General features: G+C 50.7%; 1 protein-coding gene across 1 annotated transcript; it reads left to right on the top strand.

Annotated features, from left to right (window-relative positions):
• The first annotated feature begins 16,430 nt into the window (after positions 1–16,430).
• NEUROG3 (neurogenin 3) lies at positions 16,431–17,454 on the top strand. Its single transcript, XM_055092328.2, has one exon. The coding sequence runs from the start codon at positions 16,810–16,812 to the stop codon at positions 17,452–17,454; it is 645 nt and encodes a 214-aa protein (XP_054948303.1). The 5' UTR covers positions 16,431–16,809.
• Positions 17,455–17,946: the final 492 nt, after the last annotated feature.

Genomic DNA, 17,946 nt, shown 5'->3' with positions numbered 1-17,946 from the left:
TTCACCAAGGGTACTCAAGTCTGACATCTGGGCTCCCAGGTCAGCATCCATTCCCCTTGTACCATGCTGGGGTTCACCTTTCCACAAAGTCATCCTGAAGATTGGGATCCTGTCTTGCTCCTCCACCCCTGACTCCATCTCAGCTCTAGTCTCTGACACATATACACACACACACACACTTGGCCACCTAGCTCCACCCCAATTCCTAAATTTTGCCTGACATTCAAATTGCCCAATTAGCTGCTTTACCATTGTGAGTCTGTCTGAACTCTGGGTCAGCCAGGCCCACCTGGACTTTCTGGCTGCATCCTATTATAACCCACATGCTGCCAGCTGCCCAGCTGCCAGCAGAACTTGTGATCTGAGCTGTCTTCCCAGCCTGGTCCTCACTGGGTTCTCACCACATGATGTTCACACCTCCATTAGGCCACAGGCAGTCCCCTCTGGCAGAGGACATTTGTGATTTGATTTTAGGGGCACTCCTTCCCCATTATGAGTCCATGAAGTTCAGGTGAAATGGACCCCTCATTTTCTACCACCACCCCCACCCTCATACAAAGTATTTTAGGAACAAAGCATCAGACCCAGGCTGAGCCTTCAAAGCATCTCATTCCTCTGCCCTAGAGATTGATTCAGAGATGGTCACACAACCCCTCAGACAAATCAGAGCTAACAAGACTCACTTATAAGACTAATCTGAGCTATAAAGAAAGCAGATGCATCTAGCAAGACTTCTCCTGGAGTGGAAGAGAATGTTTCTCTACTAGGACATAGGCTTGTCCTAACAGGCCCAAAGCACTTCCTTGACTCAATTACGATCATTAGGCTATTTTTCCTGGAACTCACCCCCAAATAGGAGAGAACATCTAGGGCCTGTGCAGAACAAATCTACAGGGCATAGACTTATCTTTCTGGGGCCTCTGCTCCTGCCTCTTCAATGCCAGTCCTGGGAAAAGCTTGAGACATCAACTAACTGATGGCTCTAATGTTAATCTTGCCCATGGGACAGGTAATTGCACTTTTGTTCCTCAGCTCCTTCTATACTCTGCTCTGCTGGGACTGGCCGTGCAAACCCCAGCCTTTGTTTTGCTAATTGCTTTGCCTGCTGACTTCCTGTAAAGTTTTGACCATATAGGGGACACTAGAGGGAGACTGGGAGGCAGGAAGAGGTGAGAAGGGACTTGCTCTTCTCTGTTTGCTGGTATTTCCTGTCAGCATGGCCTTGTCAGCATGGCCAGAAATTTATTCTGGATAAGAAGTTTCCCACTTCCTTTGGCAACCTCAGCACCAGCCTCATCGAACCCCCTTATTGGCATCAGCATGAGCTGATGATGACCTCATCGAGGGTCTGAGCTCTGGCTTCACAGAAGCTCCAAGATTCTAGGTTCTAATAGTCCGAACCTTCCCTTTGTTCCCCCAGCTTAGAGGTTGCAACTGCTTTCTGTAGTTATTACTCTGTGTCTCCTTGGTGTAACCTTTTTGCTTTTTCCAACTTCCAACACCTGCTTGACCAATTCCCCATGTTAAATTCTTTCAGCTGAAGTACCTAGAGTACTTTCTGTTTTCTTTATTGGACCTTGACCAATTCATCTGTTAGAACAGTGGTCAGGAAACTTTTTTTTATGAAGTGTGAATTGGTAGATATGTCAAGTACCAGAGTACCAGAGGTCATATGGTCTCTCTGGTGTGACTACTGAACTCTTTTATCATAGATCCTAAATGAATGAGCATAGTTGTATTTCAATAAAACTTTCTATATGAAGACAGATGCTAGGCCATGGTTTCCTGGCTCATGTATTAAACCAAGATTTCAAAGGAGTCATAGTAGGTTAAAGCAGTAAACCAACACACGCACAACCTAAGCCTAGTGATTAGTAGGGAGTGATTAGACCTAGCCTCTAACTTTGGGAAAGTTGCAGTCCTATCTTGAATTTTGGGGTCTTCCTTTATAAGATGGATGGTTGAGCCATTACTAGATAATTCTTATGATTTCTTCCAGCTCTAAGAGCTCTGTGGTTCCGTTATTATCTCTAAAACACTAAATCTGTAAGGCAACTTCTCAAGTCAATTTCCCCAGCAAGCAAACTGAGGTAGAGATTACTGTGCAGGAAGTTTAGGAGAGAGTTCTCTTAGGATCAACACCTACAAGTGGTAAAGGAAAGAAAGAAAGCAGGGCTGGTAAGAGGGAGAAGGTGGACTGAGATGTTGTCTCAACAGAGGACTCAGTTTACTGGAGGGGAGCTTTGAAGCTAGGATGGCCCTTGATGTTATTCCAAGTTGGAGTGACAGGGATGAACTTGTATACCCTACATTGACTAGTAGTCATATGCAGGCTGCCCCAAGAAAGGGGCATGACCTTGAGTAAGGCAACTATATTAGGGTAAGGCCACTTCTGAAGAGGACTGAGAGCTGAAGGCACTCCTCGCATCTGAGGGAGTGTATTAATCTGTTCTCACACTGCTATAAAGAACTGCTTGAGACAAGGTAATTTAGAAAGGAAAATGTTTAATTGACCCACAGTTCCAAATGGCTGGGGAGGCCTCAGGAAACTTACAATCATGGCAGAAGGTGAAGGGGAAGCAAGGCACCTTCTTCACAAGGCGGCAGGAGGGAGAATGAATGCAAGAGGAATTACCAAACACTTATAAAACCATCAGATCTCGTGAGAATTAACTCACTATCATGAGAACAGCATGAGGGAAACAATCCCCCCCCCCATGCAATTACCTCTACATGTTCTCTCCTTTCATATGTGGGGATTATGGAGATTTGGGGGATTACAATTCGTGATGAGATTTTGTGTGGGGACACAGCAAAACCATATCAAGAAGTAAGTCCTTCATTACCAAATGAAGGGTGGAACATCACAGCATCCACTACAGTCCTCCCCCTTGTGCACTCAAATCTTGGATTCAAGTCTTTGTATAAGTTCAGGGTGCAATTTCTCTAGAATTCTGGAAGGCTTTCTTTCTGGGGGAAAAACTTGGAAAATGAAGGCACCACCTAGAAGAAAACAATACTCCCTGCTGTGTTTGGTCTCAGACCCCAAAAAACACACATAATCTCTCTCTCTTTTTCTATCCATTCTAGATTTCCTTCAGCCATGGATAGCATCTTTGCTGCTCATAGTGGCTTATCTGATGGCATGACCCAACTCCTCATCCCTGGGAAGTCTGAGCTGTCATCACTATGCTATACTCACCTGTGGCCATTGCACTAGTTTATTTACCACCAAAATTGGGCAAGGGAGTTCTATGATGCTCCCAGGTGGGTCATCTGGGTAGCAAACCTAGTACTACTCCCTGCCTACACTGTGTAGCAGCAGTCCTACACCATTCTGGGGATCAAGATCAATTACTTATGCCAAGATAGTGACTCAACTTCTTGCTTCAGAGAGCTTGACCTACTAATATTACAGCCTTAACTTGTAGTTCAGTGGACATCTGCCTCTGGCTTTATCTTTTGGTAGAGCATTGCCCCTTTGGAATCATAGAGTCTCCATGCCCAGAGTGGTGGAGACAGGCAGCCAAATTCCCCAAGAAGGTCATTAAGACTCAGTGATGGAAAGTGGAGCTACTCCGACTTCCAAACTTTTGATTGCTGGACTTAGGTGTTCTACTCTACTGAGTACACAATGCCATATAAAGTGTGTTGATTTAGAGTCTATAAAGTATTCTGGAAGATCCTTTCTGACTCAGTGGTACCTTCAATCATTCCAAGGCTCTGTCAGGCCAGCAATTTCTTAACAGTGCCATATGTGAAATGACCAGTAGATCCCATGATCCTGTGTCTACTTCCTTACCTCCTTTACTGTGAAATGGGCCCCTTGATCCCACACAATGCAGTGTGAGTATTCTAAGACAGAAGATTCATGTCGGAGCTGGGATGCCTAGGAAGGCCTCTGCAAAAGTGGAGACAGCTTTTTCCCTCAGACACAGCACTGAAGCCAACTTCATATTTTAATATTTCAGGACCATCGCCTCCTGTCTTCAATTTTTCCTCTTATCTGCTCTTTCCATACTTTAATACCCTTGTGGTATCCCCTAGGGCATAAAGAATGGACCATTAAGGACCGACTAAAAAACAAATTCAAGGATGAATTTGATATAGTCTCCCTGTCTTGCACTTTAGGTTCTCACCCCCAACCCCAGGTATGTAGTAGTCTACATCTCATACATTTGCAGAGCCCTCTACTGCTTTTAGAACACGTATTCAGCAACACATTTGTAATGCCAAGGCTTTCTTACACCTATATGAAATATTCAACTCTCTTTCAAGCTCGTTTGTACATGAAAACTTGCTCCAGGTAGAATTAAGGGATCCTTCCCTTGGCCTTTGGGACAGCATAGCCCCCTGGTTGTCCTCCTCCCTTTCTGTCCACTCCCTCTTAGTCTCCTTACCCAGCTCCTACTCCTGTCTTCTGCCTTTAGAGGGTGGAGTACCTGAGACTTATTCCTAGGCCCTTCTTGTTTCACTCCATGCTCTTTGCGTAAGCCATCTCATCTACACCCAAACACTGACTATACCCAAATGACTCACAAATGTACGTCCTCAGCCCAGACCTCCACCAAGAACTGTGTAGCCAACAGTCCACTCAAAATCTCCACTTGAATGTCTCAAAGGTGCCAAACATGTGTCTTCCAGAGACCTCCATCTCACTGAAAGGCACTGATCTGCAGTGAGCAGGTCCACGCAAACCTACCCCCAAAGGCTGAGGAAGCTGAGGGACCAAAGAAAGAAGCTGACAGATCCAGTTTCTCAGAAACATTTAATGGGTACTCATGAACAGAAGCCCATCTTGGCCAGCCATGAGATGAGATGGTAGATCCCTGCACTGTTATCCCAGACCAGGGTTTAAATACCACACGGAATTTGCCTAAGGGCAGAATTTATGGAGAGTATCTGTTTATCATAATATCAAGGTTGTTTTGACCTAAGGGCAGGATTTACAGTAAGTATGTGAAAGTAGAAATCTTAGAGGCATTCCCAGAACTGGGATTAATCAGAAATCAGCATGGTGGATTAGCATCCAAGACGAAGTTGCCTTAGCCTCCACAGGCGCCATTTGTACTATTCCCTCCCTAATGCCTCATATTCTATCACCAGACCTGCCCACTCTCCCTCTTGCACATAAATGCACCCACTTCACTCCATTCCCATTGTCCTTACCCTGGTCAGGCCCCATCCTCTCTCACCTGGGTAGCTACGCCTTTTGGCTTCCCCTCTGTTCATGCCAACCTGCTCTTCACATACACACTGGTCTCTTCATAAATGTTCATTATGAACATGTCATCCCCAGCTCAAAACCACATCATGTTCCTGTTTCTCTCAGAGTAAATACTCACAAAACTCTGCAGGACCCAGTGCTACCAGCGTATCCAGCTTCATCGTGAACCTCTCTCTCTTGTTCTCCATGCTCCCTACACAAAGCCATTTTAGTTTACCGAATGTGCCATGATCCTTCCTGCTTCAGGCGTTTATGTAGGTTAATCCCCTTTCTAGAGCACCTTTCCTGACCCCTGCATCCTCCTACTGTAAGTCTCATTGCACCCTAAAGCTTTTCACTCATAGCTGTCATCAGAGTGTCATCATCTACGTGTATGATTGCTTTGTTAATGTCTGACTCCACAAGCAGACTAATTGTTGCCCTGTAAGGGACTATGGATGTTTTGCTCATTCCTATCACTGACCCAGTAGCCAGCACATGGTAACCCTCAATAAAGCATTGCCCTTCCCATGAGCTAAGCATCATTCTAAGTGTTATTCATGTATTAGCTCATTTAATCCTAGAACAACCCTAGGAATTAGTACTATTATTTTCTCCATGTTATTAATAAAGGAAGTGAGGCCAGAGAAATTAAGTAATTTGTCCAACATCACAAGAGAATAAGATTCATACATAGCCTGGATTCAAACCCACCTGCCTGATTGGAGTTGGTGCTGTTGATCACTCCTTATGCTGCCTCTTCACTTAACAGAGAAACAGTCTCCAGTTCCATGGAGCTGGAGTTAGGATCAAGAGCCCCAGTAGTACTCTTCCTGCCAGACTTGATTCCTGCAGCTTTGCCTGTAGCAACTCTATCAAAAGTTTATAATCTACTCATCTACGGCCTGGCCTCAACTCTGCCTTCATATCAAAGTCACTGGGGGCATTTCTTAAATTTTCAGACTTCTGGGTTACAAGAGGGCCTACTCTGGGCTTGCATGCACACAAGGTTTCTATACTTCTTGGGGATGAAGTCATGGGAGAAGACAGGCCCTCCTGTGCAGGCTGTATAGCTGCTCCAGGCCAGAGAATAGGAGGTCCTTACAGAGAGGATTCAATTTCATCCGAAGAGGATGCTCAGTGTTTATCTGCTAGGAAAGACAGGTCATAAATAGCCCAAATCCCTGCTTTTCTAATTCAAACCACTTCCCCTGGGTCTAATCTCTAAGAGGAACAGCTGGCCACCACACTGTCATAATGATCCTTCATAAACATTTATGGGACAGAGGTAAGGTGTGCCTAATTGACTTGGGCCATCTTGGTGTCTGGGCAATTGTATTGACAGGAATTTGATTTGTAGTTTCCTGTGCAGACTTGAAGCTCTGCAAAACAGTGCTGCCTTCTGCACTAGCGTCTGCAAAGTGTACCCCACCCACCAAATAAGGTCGCATGCCAGGGAGCCTCCAAGCCTGCTCTGGTTTCTGGTGGAAAAGAGTGACTGAGCCACGGGCACACACCACCAGCTGGCCTCATTCATAAGGCCTGCACCTCCTTCTTTAGTAGTTGTTCAGCAAGGAGCCTACATTGGGTTGGCTTTCCAACAAGCTCACAAGTGGGACCCACAGTGTAACACAGAGCCAGGGTTGACTTGAGGTCAGAAGACCTATTCTTATTCCCACTCCATGATATTATACAAACGAGTGCCCCTGGGTGAGTCACATCACCCCTCTGAAGCCTCAGTTTCCTCATCTGCAAAATGGGAGGCTGATCTCTCATGACGCTACCTCACTGATTTGATAAGAAACAAAAGGGTGAGAAAATGCCACCCAAATATAAACCTACGTCATAACCACGGATGATACTGTTAGAGTGGTCCCTTAAGTTTGCAGGCTCTGAAGTGGGCTGCATGACAGGGGCAGCACAGGAACAGCCACATAGTAAAACTTCTAGTTACACTTATTTTTATTTCCTGAGCATACATTTCTTAGGGAGATTATATATATATATATATATATATATATTTTTTTTTTTTTTTTTTTTTTTTTTTTTTTTTCTGAAATGGAGTCTGGCTCTGTTGCCCAGACTGGAGTGCAGTGGTGTGATCTTGGCTCACTGCAACCTCTGCCTCCCAGGTCCAAGCAATCCTCCTGCCCCAGCCTCCCAAGTAGCTGCCTCAGCCTCCCAAGTAGCTGGGATTACAAGCATGCACCAGCATGCCCAGCCAATTTTTTAACTTTTAGTAGAGACGAGGTTTCACCACATTGGTCAGGCTGGTCTTGAATTCCTGACCTCAAGTGATCCACCTGCCTCTGCCTCCCAAAGTGCTGGGATTACAGGAGTGAGTCACCGTGCCGGGCCTCTTAGGGGTATATTTTATAATGTGCATATCATATTTGTTCATACATGATTGAACACACTACCTGCTGTTGCTGATCACTTTACACAAATTAGGTCATTTCAGGCCTAGAGGTAGGTACCTATTAAACTGACCCCTTTTATAGGTGAAAAAATGAAGGTGCCTCAGAGAGCCTGAGCCAACAGACCAAGGTTATGCAGCTACCAGGTGGAGAGTCCAAATTGGAACCCAGGCTGTCTGGGTCAAAACCCCATCCTCTTCTCCACTACTTTATATTTCCTGGCACAGAAGTACATCTGTAATTTATAAATAAATCAAACTTTGCATATGTTTTATATTGTACATTAAATATAGTAAGAATCATGAATAGCTAATATATTTTGAAGGGTGTGCCCAAAATAGTATTCTGATAGGGCTACATAATCAAAAAAGTTGGGACCACTTGCTTTAAAGTTTAAAGAAGGAGGAACATGAGGCTTATTGTACCCACAGCAGGGCTGAGACTGGAGTGGGGCAGATGGGGTGCACAGGGCACAAAATGTAATAATTCTCACTAAAATTTTTACCTCACTCTCTACGTCATGCAAGGCTGGCCCTGCCCCTTCAGCACTGGCAGAGAGTAAGGGGAGGTGAGGACACCACAGGGAGAGAAAGGAAAAGTCTCTATTATTTATTGCTCCCAAACCCTTTAATTCCTTGCCCCCCGCAAAGCCCCTACTGGGACTAGCCCACCTCTGAAGAGCTCCAAAGGGTGACAGAGTATAAGTCTGGAGTGTGGGCAGTGGGTAGGGGGGCAGCAGGATGACAAAAGGAAGATTCTCTGCCAGCTAGCTGGAGTGGACACAATGGAAGCTGAGTTTCAGTCGTGGCTCTGTGACCTTGAGCCTCAGTGTGCTCTGGTAGAAAATGGAAATTTAAAAATCCCTTTCTGGCCAGGCGCAGTGGCCTGTAATCCCAGCACTTTGGGAGGCCAAGGTGGGTGGCTCACTTGAGGTCAGGAGTTCAAGACCAGCCTGGCCAACATAGCAAAATCCCATCTCTACTAAAAAGAAGAAAAAAAAATTAGCCTGATGTGGTAGTGCATGCCTGTAATTCCAGCTACTTGGGAGGTTGAGGCACGAGAATCGCTTGAACCCGGGAGGCAGAGGTTGCAGTGAGCCAAGATCACACCACTGCACTCCAGCCTAGGAGATGAAGTGAAACTGTCTCAAAAATAAAAAATAAAAATCCCTTTCTGAGTCAAAAAAATAACAGATACTGGCAAGGTCACAGAGAAAAGAAAGCTCACACACTGCTGGTAGCAATGTAAATTAGTTCCACTGCTGTGGAAAGCAGTCTGGAGAGTTCTCAAAGAACTTACAACAGAACTACCATTTGACCCAGCAGTCCCATTACGGGGTGTGTACCCAAAGCAATACAAGTCATTCTACCATAAAGACACACACATATGTTCATCGCAGCACTATTCACAATAGCGAAGACATGGAATCAACCTAAGTGCCCCTCAATGGTGGACTAGATAAAGAAAATGTGGTACATATACACCATGGAATACTATGCAGCTATAAAAAATGACACCATGCCTTTTGCAGGAACATGGATGGAGCTGGAGGCCATTGTCCTAAGCAAATTAATGTAGGAACAGAAAACCAAATACTGCATGTCCTTACTTTTAAGTGGGAGCTAAACATTGAGTACACATGGACACAAGGAAGGGAACAATAGGCACTGAGCCTTATTTGAGGGTGGAGGGTGGGGAGAGGATGAAGATTGAAAAACTACCTCTTAAGTATTATGCTGATTACCTGGGTGACAAAGTTATCTGTACACCAAGCCCCTGAGACACACAATTCACCCATGTAACAAACCTGCACATGTACCCCTTGAGCCTAAAATAAAACTTGGAAAGAAAAACTAAATACACAAAATAAACAATAAAAATATCTTTCTGACTCCCTTGCAGATTATGTGAGTGTGTGAGAGGGTGATGCACCACCTTCAAAATTCTGCATGAACATGAGTTAACTAAGTACTGCATGGAAAACGGCACTGCCTCACATTCTATTGCCTTTCCACTGCGTTAATCTAGAAATAATTCTGGACTCTCCTCACTTACCACCCCTGTCCCCTTCCTGCCTTCCCAACCTGATAACTGGAGCTGGAGGTGTGGGTGAGTATCTCATCCATGGTGACCTAAAGAACTGAGGTGGATAGATTCCTCCCACTCTCACCCCAAACCAGCAATTCAGAAACCCTTCAGTTCTTACTGCTGCTGCCTAAAGAGAATCACCATGGGCGTCGGAGGAGGCACCAGGGTTGGGGAAAAGAGGACCGGCCAGGCAGAGGGCTCATCTGCCATCTCAAGCCTGACTTCTACAGAGGAATTCCCAAAGGAGAATGTCCCCTGCCCTAGGCCGGTGGATATGGGGAATGTAAGTACTGCATTTAGTGAAATCAATTCACATACAGAAAGTAAAAACAATATGTGTATGGCTGAGGGAGGCTGCCCCTATTTAGGGAATGAGAAGAGCATCCAAGTTCGCACAGATGGTGGGTGGGGCACACTTTCGGTTTTTCCAGAAACAGGCTTGAAGGAGAAAGGAGCTCAGTAGCCACACACCCACAAACCAGCTCCCAGCTCCATCCCAGCACCTGAAGACAGGAAGGTCTGAAAGCCTGCTGTCAGCAAGCATGCCTGACCTGTTGCTGAGTGTCACAATGGCCCAAGAGTTGCTCCGCACCAAGAGTTAAAAGATGGAGGCAGCAGAGGATGGCTTTCTGAACTCCCAGTGCCAAACCTATCTTTCCCCACTACCAGCATTGCCCCCAGCCCTTCAATTGCTGGTGAAAGGCCAATCGGCCAGAAACTCAGACCCAAGGAAATTTTGTGTGTGTGTGTGTGTGTGTGTGTGTGTGTGTCTGTGTGTGTGTGTCTGTGTGTGTCTGTGTATGTGTATGTATTATTTGGGGAAGGGGAGTGACACTCTCTCTGGGTTTCCTCCATTCACAGCAGAGGGCCCATTGACGTCTAAAATTTCCAAATTTTGCGAAGTTGAAGAGGAATTTACCGAATATTTCCCTCACAGATCTCTCCTTTAACAGAGGAGAAACAGGCCCGGAGGAAAGATATGCTTACAGTGACACACGAGTAGCCGCAGAGCCAGGCCGCCTCCCCCACCCCACCCCCAGTCCTCACGCATATCTACTGCTCTTCCCATCAAGTTTTGTCACCGAGGCTCGCATCTGGAAACTTGCATGCAACCTGCTAAGGAGACAAGCAGGCTGGAGAAGCTGCCAAGCAGAATCCTCCCGGTGTACCCGCCCGCCCCTAGTGCGCCTCATGTGGACGCCAACTCCTGGGAATCTCAGGAGGACGGGAGAGTCTTCACCATCCGAGAGTTCAAGAGCCCAGGGGTCAGGCGATGCCCAGCGAGCACCCCCAGACTTTCCAACCCTCTCCGCTCCGTCCAGGGGCCCCTGTCCCAGCCGCCTTTTGGCAAGCCGCGCTCTTCCTCCGCTGCCCTGCGCTCTCCTGGCTGCCAGCACTGTGCGATGGCGCACCGCGCCAAAGGGCAAGAGCTCCAAACTGGAGCCGCCTGGAGGTGGCCTCCCCTCCCCCGCCGGGTTCCGTTGTTTATTTCTTCCTGGGGAGGGAAAATCACACAGCCTATTCGTTTCCCCAGCCGGGATGGGCGCAGAGCCGGACATATGGGCATCTCGCGCTCCGCATCTGTGTCATCAGTCGCGTTTTCTGTGGATGCCTGCGTGTTTGTACGTGTGTGTGTGTACTTGGGGCCAAGCGCTGGGAACAAATGTGCATTTGTTAAATTTGACAATAAAGTCCTACAGCGAAGCTGCTAAGATTGGGGCGGTAGGTGGGGGTGGAAGACGGGGGGTGGAAGACGGGGGGTGGGGGGTGGAGGAGAGCTAAACTCTCAAAAGGCGAGGCCAAAGCGCCTGGCCCAGGTATTATGTTGGGAGAAGGTGAGGAGAGCAGCTGCTCCTTCTCGCGGGGTGTGTATGGGAGCGAGGGTGCATGTGTCCCTGTGAAGAGTACACAACGATCTGCTCAACATATGTCGCCACAAATCACAGTGTCTCTCCCTCCTCCCACCCCCCGCTCCCTGCGCGGCTCCTGACCGAGCGCAGAGCAGAGAGGGGCGCTGAGAAGAGGAGCCGCTTCAACAGGTGTCTTGGTGCGCAATGCACCTTTTCACGCATTGACGGTCTCCGCCGCCGGCGAGGATAATGTGGACACTTTGTTTCCAGGCGCCGCGCGCGAGCTGCGGACGCCTAGGGGAGGCGGCCCTGAGCAGGGAGGGGGGATCTGGAAATAAAGACCTCCGGCTCTCCTGAGCGCCCGGGCCCTCTCTTCCCTTTGTTCGAAAACTCCCTGGGCCGGAGCTCCCTCGTGCGCCCTGGGGGGTGGCATATGGCGCCCTGTCACCTACCCAAGAAAAAGAACCCGCCACCCTTTCGAGAGCGCACGAGGTCCCTGAGCCTGGGGAGGGGGAGTCTCTGAGGGAACGGCTTCTCTCCGAAAGTGGGTGAGGAGCCCGTCTTATCTCTCCCCACCCTGCCTCCACCATCCCCTCAGCTGGCGCAGCAGCCGTTGGGTGGGGAGCTGCGCGCTGGGCAGCACCAGCCTGCGGAAGCGCTCCAGCTCCTGGCAGATGAAATATGGGTCTGGTGAGCCCCTGGAGACCATATGCTTTCAATAAAAGAAGACAAATAGGACCGAGATAGGCCTTGCAGCCAACCTGTTATAAATGAGTGGCAATTGGGCCAATGTACACGGGGGCAGGGCCCCCGCGGGGAGGCCTGCTTGGTGCCAAATCCATGTGTCAGCTTCTGGGACAGGTGTGTCCAGGGGCCAGGGGCCAGGTCTCCCCCCTCCGGGTTTATCACGGCAAAGGTAATATTGTGCTAACTATGAGTAAACAGTCATTGTGAAAATGAGGGAGAGTTTATCAGGGCGAACTAGTTGGGGGGTGGCTTAACAATAAAGTTGTTCGCCTTAGGAGCAGGTGACGGCTGGCTGCACGGCCTCCCGCGGTAGATGTTTTCCAAAGCACTCCACTTTACAATCTCTTGTAATTATTTATTAAACGAAATCTATTTATTATTATTTTAGCAAACACTGGAGACAGGTGGGGCTTTCTTTTCGTCGTCTCCTTTTGTTTGAAGGGCTGTTTGAAGTGGCCAGTCTCGGCCCGGGCAGCTCGCTCGCCAGATTTTTGTCTTCCCCTCTTTCACTGCTGAGCTGAAGGCGAGAGAAAGAATCCCCCTCCTCTGGCAAGCCATTAGCTATTCAGCTTCCCATGGCCCCCCTCCCTCCCTGCACAATTCTCAAAGAGCCCCCAGGCAATGCTAAAACTACCCCCGCCGACAAGAAGGCAGGAAGGCTGGCCGCTGCCTTCCTTCTTTTCCAATGTGCCCGCGGTCTCCAGGCGTCTGGCTACCGCCTCTCTCCGGGACCCCTCAGCCTCCAGGCAAACTTAGGTCTCAGGAGGTGTAGGGGTGCGGGAGTCCTGGAGGTCTTAGGGGCGGTGGATGACCAGGAGCTGCAGGAACAGGCTCTGCTGTCTGCGGGAAGAGCCATTTCACAAACACTGCCGGTGCGCACGGAGTCATTACCGCCTGCGCCTCCGCAGCCAAAGGCACAGGAATTAACTTTGGAGAGGGGTCTATGCGTCCCCTGCAGCTGAGACAGAGGGCATGGATCCTCAATCTCTAATCGCCTAAGACTCCTTGACCTCCGGCCCTGGCCTCCTGGCTGGAAGAGGACTGCGGGAAATCCTTGCATCCCTCAAGAAGGCGGCTGCCCCCAGCCACCGCGCGCTCCTCGCCCTGGCTGCTTTTTGCGCAAAGCAGGAGTGATGGAGAACTGCAAGCCCTGGAGGGCCCTGAGCCGGTGGGGTTTGGGGGAGGCTGGATAAGAATTCCAAGCAGGTCCCAGAATTCTCTACCTATCAAGAAAGCTTGAAAGAATCCCCAGAGTCTTTCCTGGCATGGGAAGCTCACCCTGCGAACCTTGTCAGTATCCATTAGCCGCTCCAGGCAGGCCCCAGCCAGAATGAGACCTACCCCTATCTGAGGTCCACTCACCCCCATCTGAGGTCCACCGCCAGATGAGAGTCACCCACAGGCTTCTGGGAAACCAGAGCGGTGCTTAGATCCCTCGTGGCCAGGGTTCCTTCCATGGAGCTTAGCCAGGTCAGGAGGCCCTTGAGAAGCATGGTTTGGATTTTCTTTCCCAGACCAAAAAAGCTCCAAGTTGGTTCTCTCCCAGTTTCTAACTTGCAGTTAAATAAATTAGGCAAGGCTGGGGTATGAGGTAGACAAGTGTGAAGAAGGAGAAGGAGGAGGAGAAGGAGAAGGAGAAAGAAGAAGAAGGAGGAGAAGAAGAAGAAGAGGAAGGAGAAGAAGAAGAAGAAGAAGAAGAAGAAGAAGAAGAAGAAGAAGAAGAAGAAGAAGAAAGAAGGGGAGGAGGAGGAGGAGGAGGAAGAAGCAGCAGCAGTAGCTTGAATGGACAGTGGCTCCCCTTGCCTAGAAAATGGGACCATTACTTCTTTTCTAATCTGACCCCCAGACTCAGAACTTCCTCTATTTTCTGCATTTTGGGGTCTCTTGTTTTGCCTTGAAAAAAAAAGTTTTCTCCCAAATCAAGGAGCAGTAGCTGGTGCAAGGGAAAATCTAGGGCTAGGAGTCTTAAGATATGACTTCTATGTGGTTCTGATAGAATTTGCTGTGTGACCTTGAGAGAGTCACTCCCCCTCTCTGGGCCTTGACTTTTTCATCTTTAAAGAAGGCCTGAAATTCCCATTCTTATGAGAAGAAGACAAGCTCCTAGTGAGTGGTGACCTAAGGGAGGAGCTGCAGCAAAATGCTAACCTGACAGTCCCAGATGGTCCCTTTATTGGTTCTGACCCTGGTCTCAGGCTTCATTTCCCCACAGCAAGGGAAGGAGCCTGCTCACAGAGCACCAGCTAAGATCAGCAGGACCGCGCCACACCCCCGCCCAGTCCTAGAGCCCCCCTCTCGCTGGTTCCTGAGCATACCACCCTCTTCCTTGGAGGAAAATTTGCCCCCAAGCAGCCTAGGCGGTAAGAGGCTATCACTAGGGCAGACTCACAGACCTACCTCATCCCCTCACCCCACCCTACAGTCTCGAATTCGGGTCCTGTCCCCTCCTGCAGTTTCCGGGAGACTCAGGATATCTGGACCTGCTAGAAAGTGAAGCCTTCCTCGCCTAAGGAGACTTAAACCGGGATACTTAAACCTCCCGCCTCGGCGTCTTCCTCCAGGCACGACCGGGTCAAGAGAGAGAAGCGGAAGCTGCAACCCCTCACTCTGAGTGACCGGAAGCAGAAGACCACGGGATGTCCCAGGCTGGGACAAGAGGAGGGGCTGGGGAAGAAAGGAGGGATGATGAGTTCAGAGTCCCTTTGGAAAGGTTTCCAGAGAGCGCTACCAGGGACAACCCAAGGGACTGGGGAAGTCCCTGCCTTGTGCTCTCTGTGCGATGCCCGAGTGATGCCGAGGCAGGGGGCTGGAGCAGGTGACTGCTGGCAGCTGCTGTCTGTCTGTGATTGGACCGGAGGACTAAGGGGAGAAAAAGTTTATCAGCTTCTCCCAGTGCCTGCACGCTGTGGTAGTTCAAAAGACACGAGGGGGAGGGGCACAGCAGCTCTGCTTCCCAGCGCCTTGGGAGACTGAAGTGAAAGGAACGCTTGAGCCCAGAAGTTCGAGACCATCCTGGGCAATAAAGCAAGACCGCCCCTCGCCCCATACAAAATAAAAATAAAAATAAATTAGCCGGGCACAGTGGCGCATGCCTGTAGTCTCAGCTACTGGGAAGGGTGAAGTGGGAGGATAGCTTGAGCCCAGGAGATCAAGGCTGCAGTGAGCTGTGATTGCACCACTGCAGTCCAGCCTGGGCGACAGAAGGAGACCGTTTTTTGGTTTCGTTTGTTCGTTTAAAAAAAAAAGACGCAAGAACTCACTGTGAACTCCTGTTTCCTTCCTCCCCTCCTCACACTTCCCAGAACTCTTCCTGTCACGGTTCCTGGCCAGAACGCTGGGATACTATCTACAAGCTGTAGTAGGCTTGTAGTAATGGAATGTCCGCTTGAGGGGTCCCCGCACAGCCAACCCCTGCCTCTGGAGTGGGATCTATGGGGGTGGGGTTCTAAGCGCCTCTGGGGAGTGTGAGGTAGCATCTCAGGGTGTGGCAGAGGCTCGGACACCCCCAAAAGGTCTGCGAATGGAAGGGACATAGGCAGGATCTCTCTCAGTGATGTCCCCTGTCTTCCAGGATGAAGAGAGGCAGTGAAACACCAGGAGAGCAGGGCGTCCTTTAGAATTCCTGGACCCTTCTCCAGGCTGCTAGTCAGGACAATGAGCTCGTGGTTGTCTTTGCCACTATCTTCCTGTGCGATTTCAGACAAGCCACCTCCCTCACTGAGCCTAAATTTCCCCATGTGTAACGTGCGGGCATTGTACCCTAAAGGCATCAAAGTCCCCTCCAGGACAGATGCTAAGGAAAGATAGGCTAGGAGCAAAGCCGTCTGAGGTGGTCTGACGAGAGCCACACGAGGCTCTTCTCACTGGGCGAGGCTCTTTGAGGAACCGAGAGTTGCTGGGACCCAGCCCGCCCTCGAGAGAGCAAACAGAGCGGCGCTCCCCTCCCCCGACCCCGGCCCTTTGTCCGGAATCCAGCTGTGCCCTGCGGGGGAGGAGCGGGCTCGCGTGGCGCGGCCCCAGGGCCCCGGCGCTGATTGGCCGGTGGCGCGGGCAGCAGCCGGGCAGGCACGCTCCTGGCCCGGGCGAAGCAGATAAAGCGTGCCAAGGGGCACACGACTTGCTGCTCAGGAAATCCCCGCGGTCTCACCGCCGCGCCTCGAGAGAGAGCGTGACAGAGGCCCCGGACCCCATTCTCTCTTCTTTTCTCCTTTGGGGCTGGGGCAACTCCCAGGCGGGGGCGCCTGCAGCTCAGCTGAACTTGGCGACCAGAAGCCCACTGAGCTCCCCACGGCCCTCGCTGCTCATCGCTCTCTATTCTTTTGCGCCGGTAGAAAGGTAATATTTGGAGGCCTCCGAGGGACGGGCAGGGGAAAGAGGGATCCTCTGACCCAGCGGGGGCTGGGAGGATGGCTGTTTTTGTTTTTTCCCACCTAGCCTCGGAATCGCGGACTGCGCCCAGTGACGGACTCAAACTTACCCTTCCCTCTGACCCCGCCGTAGGATGACGCCTCAACCCTCGGGTGCGCCCACTGTCCAAGTGACCCGTGAGACGGAGCGGTCCTTCCCCAGAGCCTCGGAAGACGAAGTGACCTGCCCCACGTCCGCCCCGCCCAGCCCCACTCGCACACGGGGGAACTGCGCGGAGGCGGAAGAGGGTGGCTGCCGAGGGGCCCCGAGGAAGCTCCGGGCACGGCGCGGGGGGCGCAGCCGGCCTAAGAGCGAGTTGGCACTGAGCAAGCAGCGACGGAGTCGGCGAAAGAAGGCCAACGACCGCGAGCGCAATCGAATGCACAACCTCAACTCGGCACTGGACGCCCTGCGCGGTGTCCTGCCCACCTTCCCAGACGACGCGAAGCTCACCAAGATCGAGACGCTGCGCTTCGCCCACAACTACATCTGGGCGCTGACTCAAACGCTGCGCATAGCGGACCACAGCTTGTACGCGCTGGAGTCGCCGGCGCCGCACTGCGGGGAGCTGGGCAGCCCAGGCGGTTCCCCCGGGGACTGGGGGTCCCTCTACTCCCCAGTCTCCCAGGCTGGCAGCCTGAGTCCCGCCGCGTCGCTGGAGGAGCGACCCGGGCTGCTGGGAGCCACCTCTTCCGCCTGCTTGAGCCCAGGCACTCTGGCTTTCTCAGATTTTCTGTGAAAGGACCTGCCTGTCGCTGGGCTGTGGGTGCTAAGGGTAAGGGAGAGGGAGGGAGCCGGGAGCCGTAGAGGGTGGCCGACGGCGGCGGCCCTCAAAAGCACTTGTTCCTTCTGCTTCTCCCTGGCTGACCCCTGGTCGGCCCAGGCCTCCACGGGGGCGGCAGGCTGGGTTCATTCCCCGGCCCTCCGAGCCGCGCCAACGCACGCAACCCTTGCTGCTGCCCGCGCGAAGTGGGCATTGTAAAGTGCGCTCGTTTTAGGCCTCCTCCCTGCCACCACCCCATAATCTCATTCAAAGAATACTAGAATGGTAGCACTACCCGGCCGGAGCCGCCCACCGTCTTGGGTCGCCCTACCCTCACTCAAGTCTGTCTGCCTCTCAGTCTCTTACCACCCCTCCTCCAATGTGATTCAATCCAATGTTTGGTCTCTCAGCGCTTACTCCCCTTGCCTTGCTCCAAAGACGCTGCCGATCTGCTCTACTCCCAATCAG

This window comes from Pan paniscus, chromosome 8 (assembly GCF_029289425.2).
Source record: "Pan paniscus chromosome 8, NHGRI_mPanPan1-v2.0_pri, whole genome shotgun sequence".
NCBI lineage: Eukaryota > Metazoa > Chordata > Mammalia > Primates > Hominidae > Pan > Pan paniscus.
The sequence above is the reverse complement of the archived record's forward strand: the minus strand, read 5'-3'. Positions and strand labels throughout refer to the sequence as shown.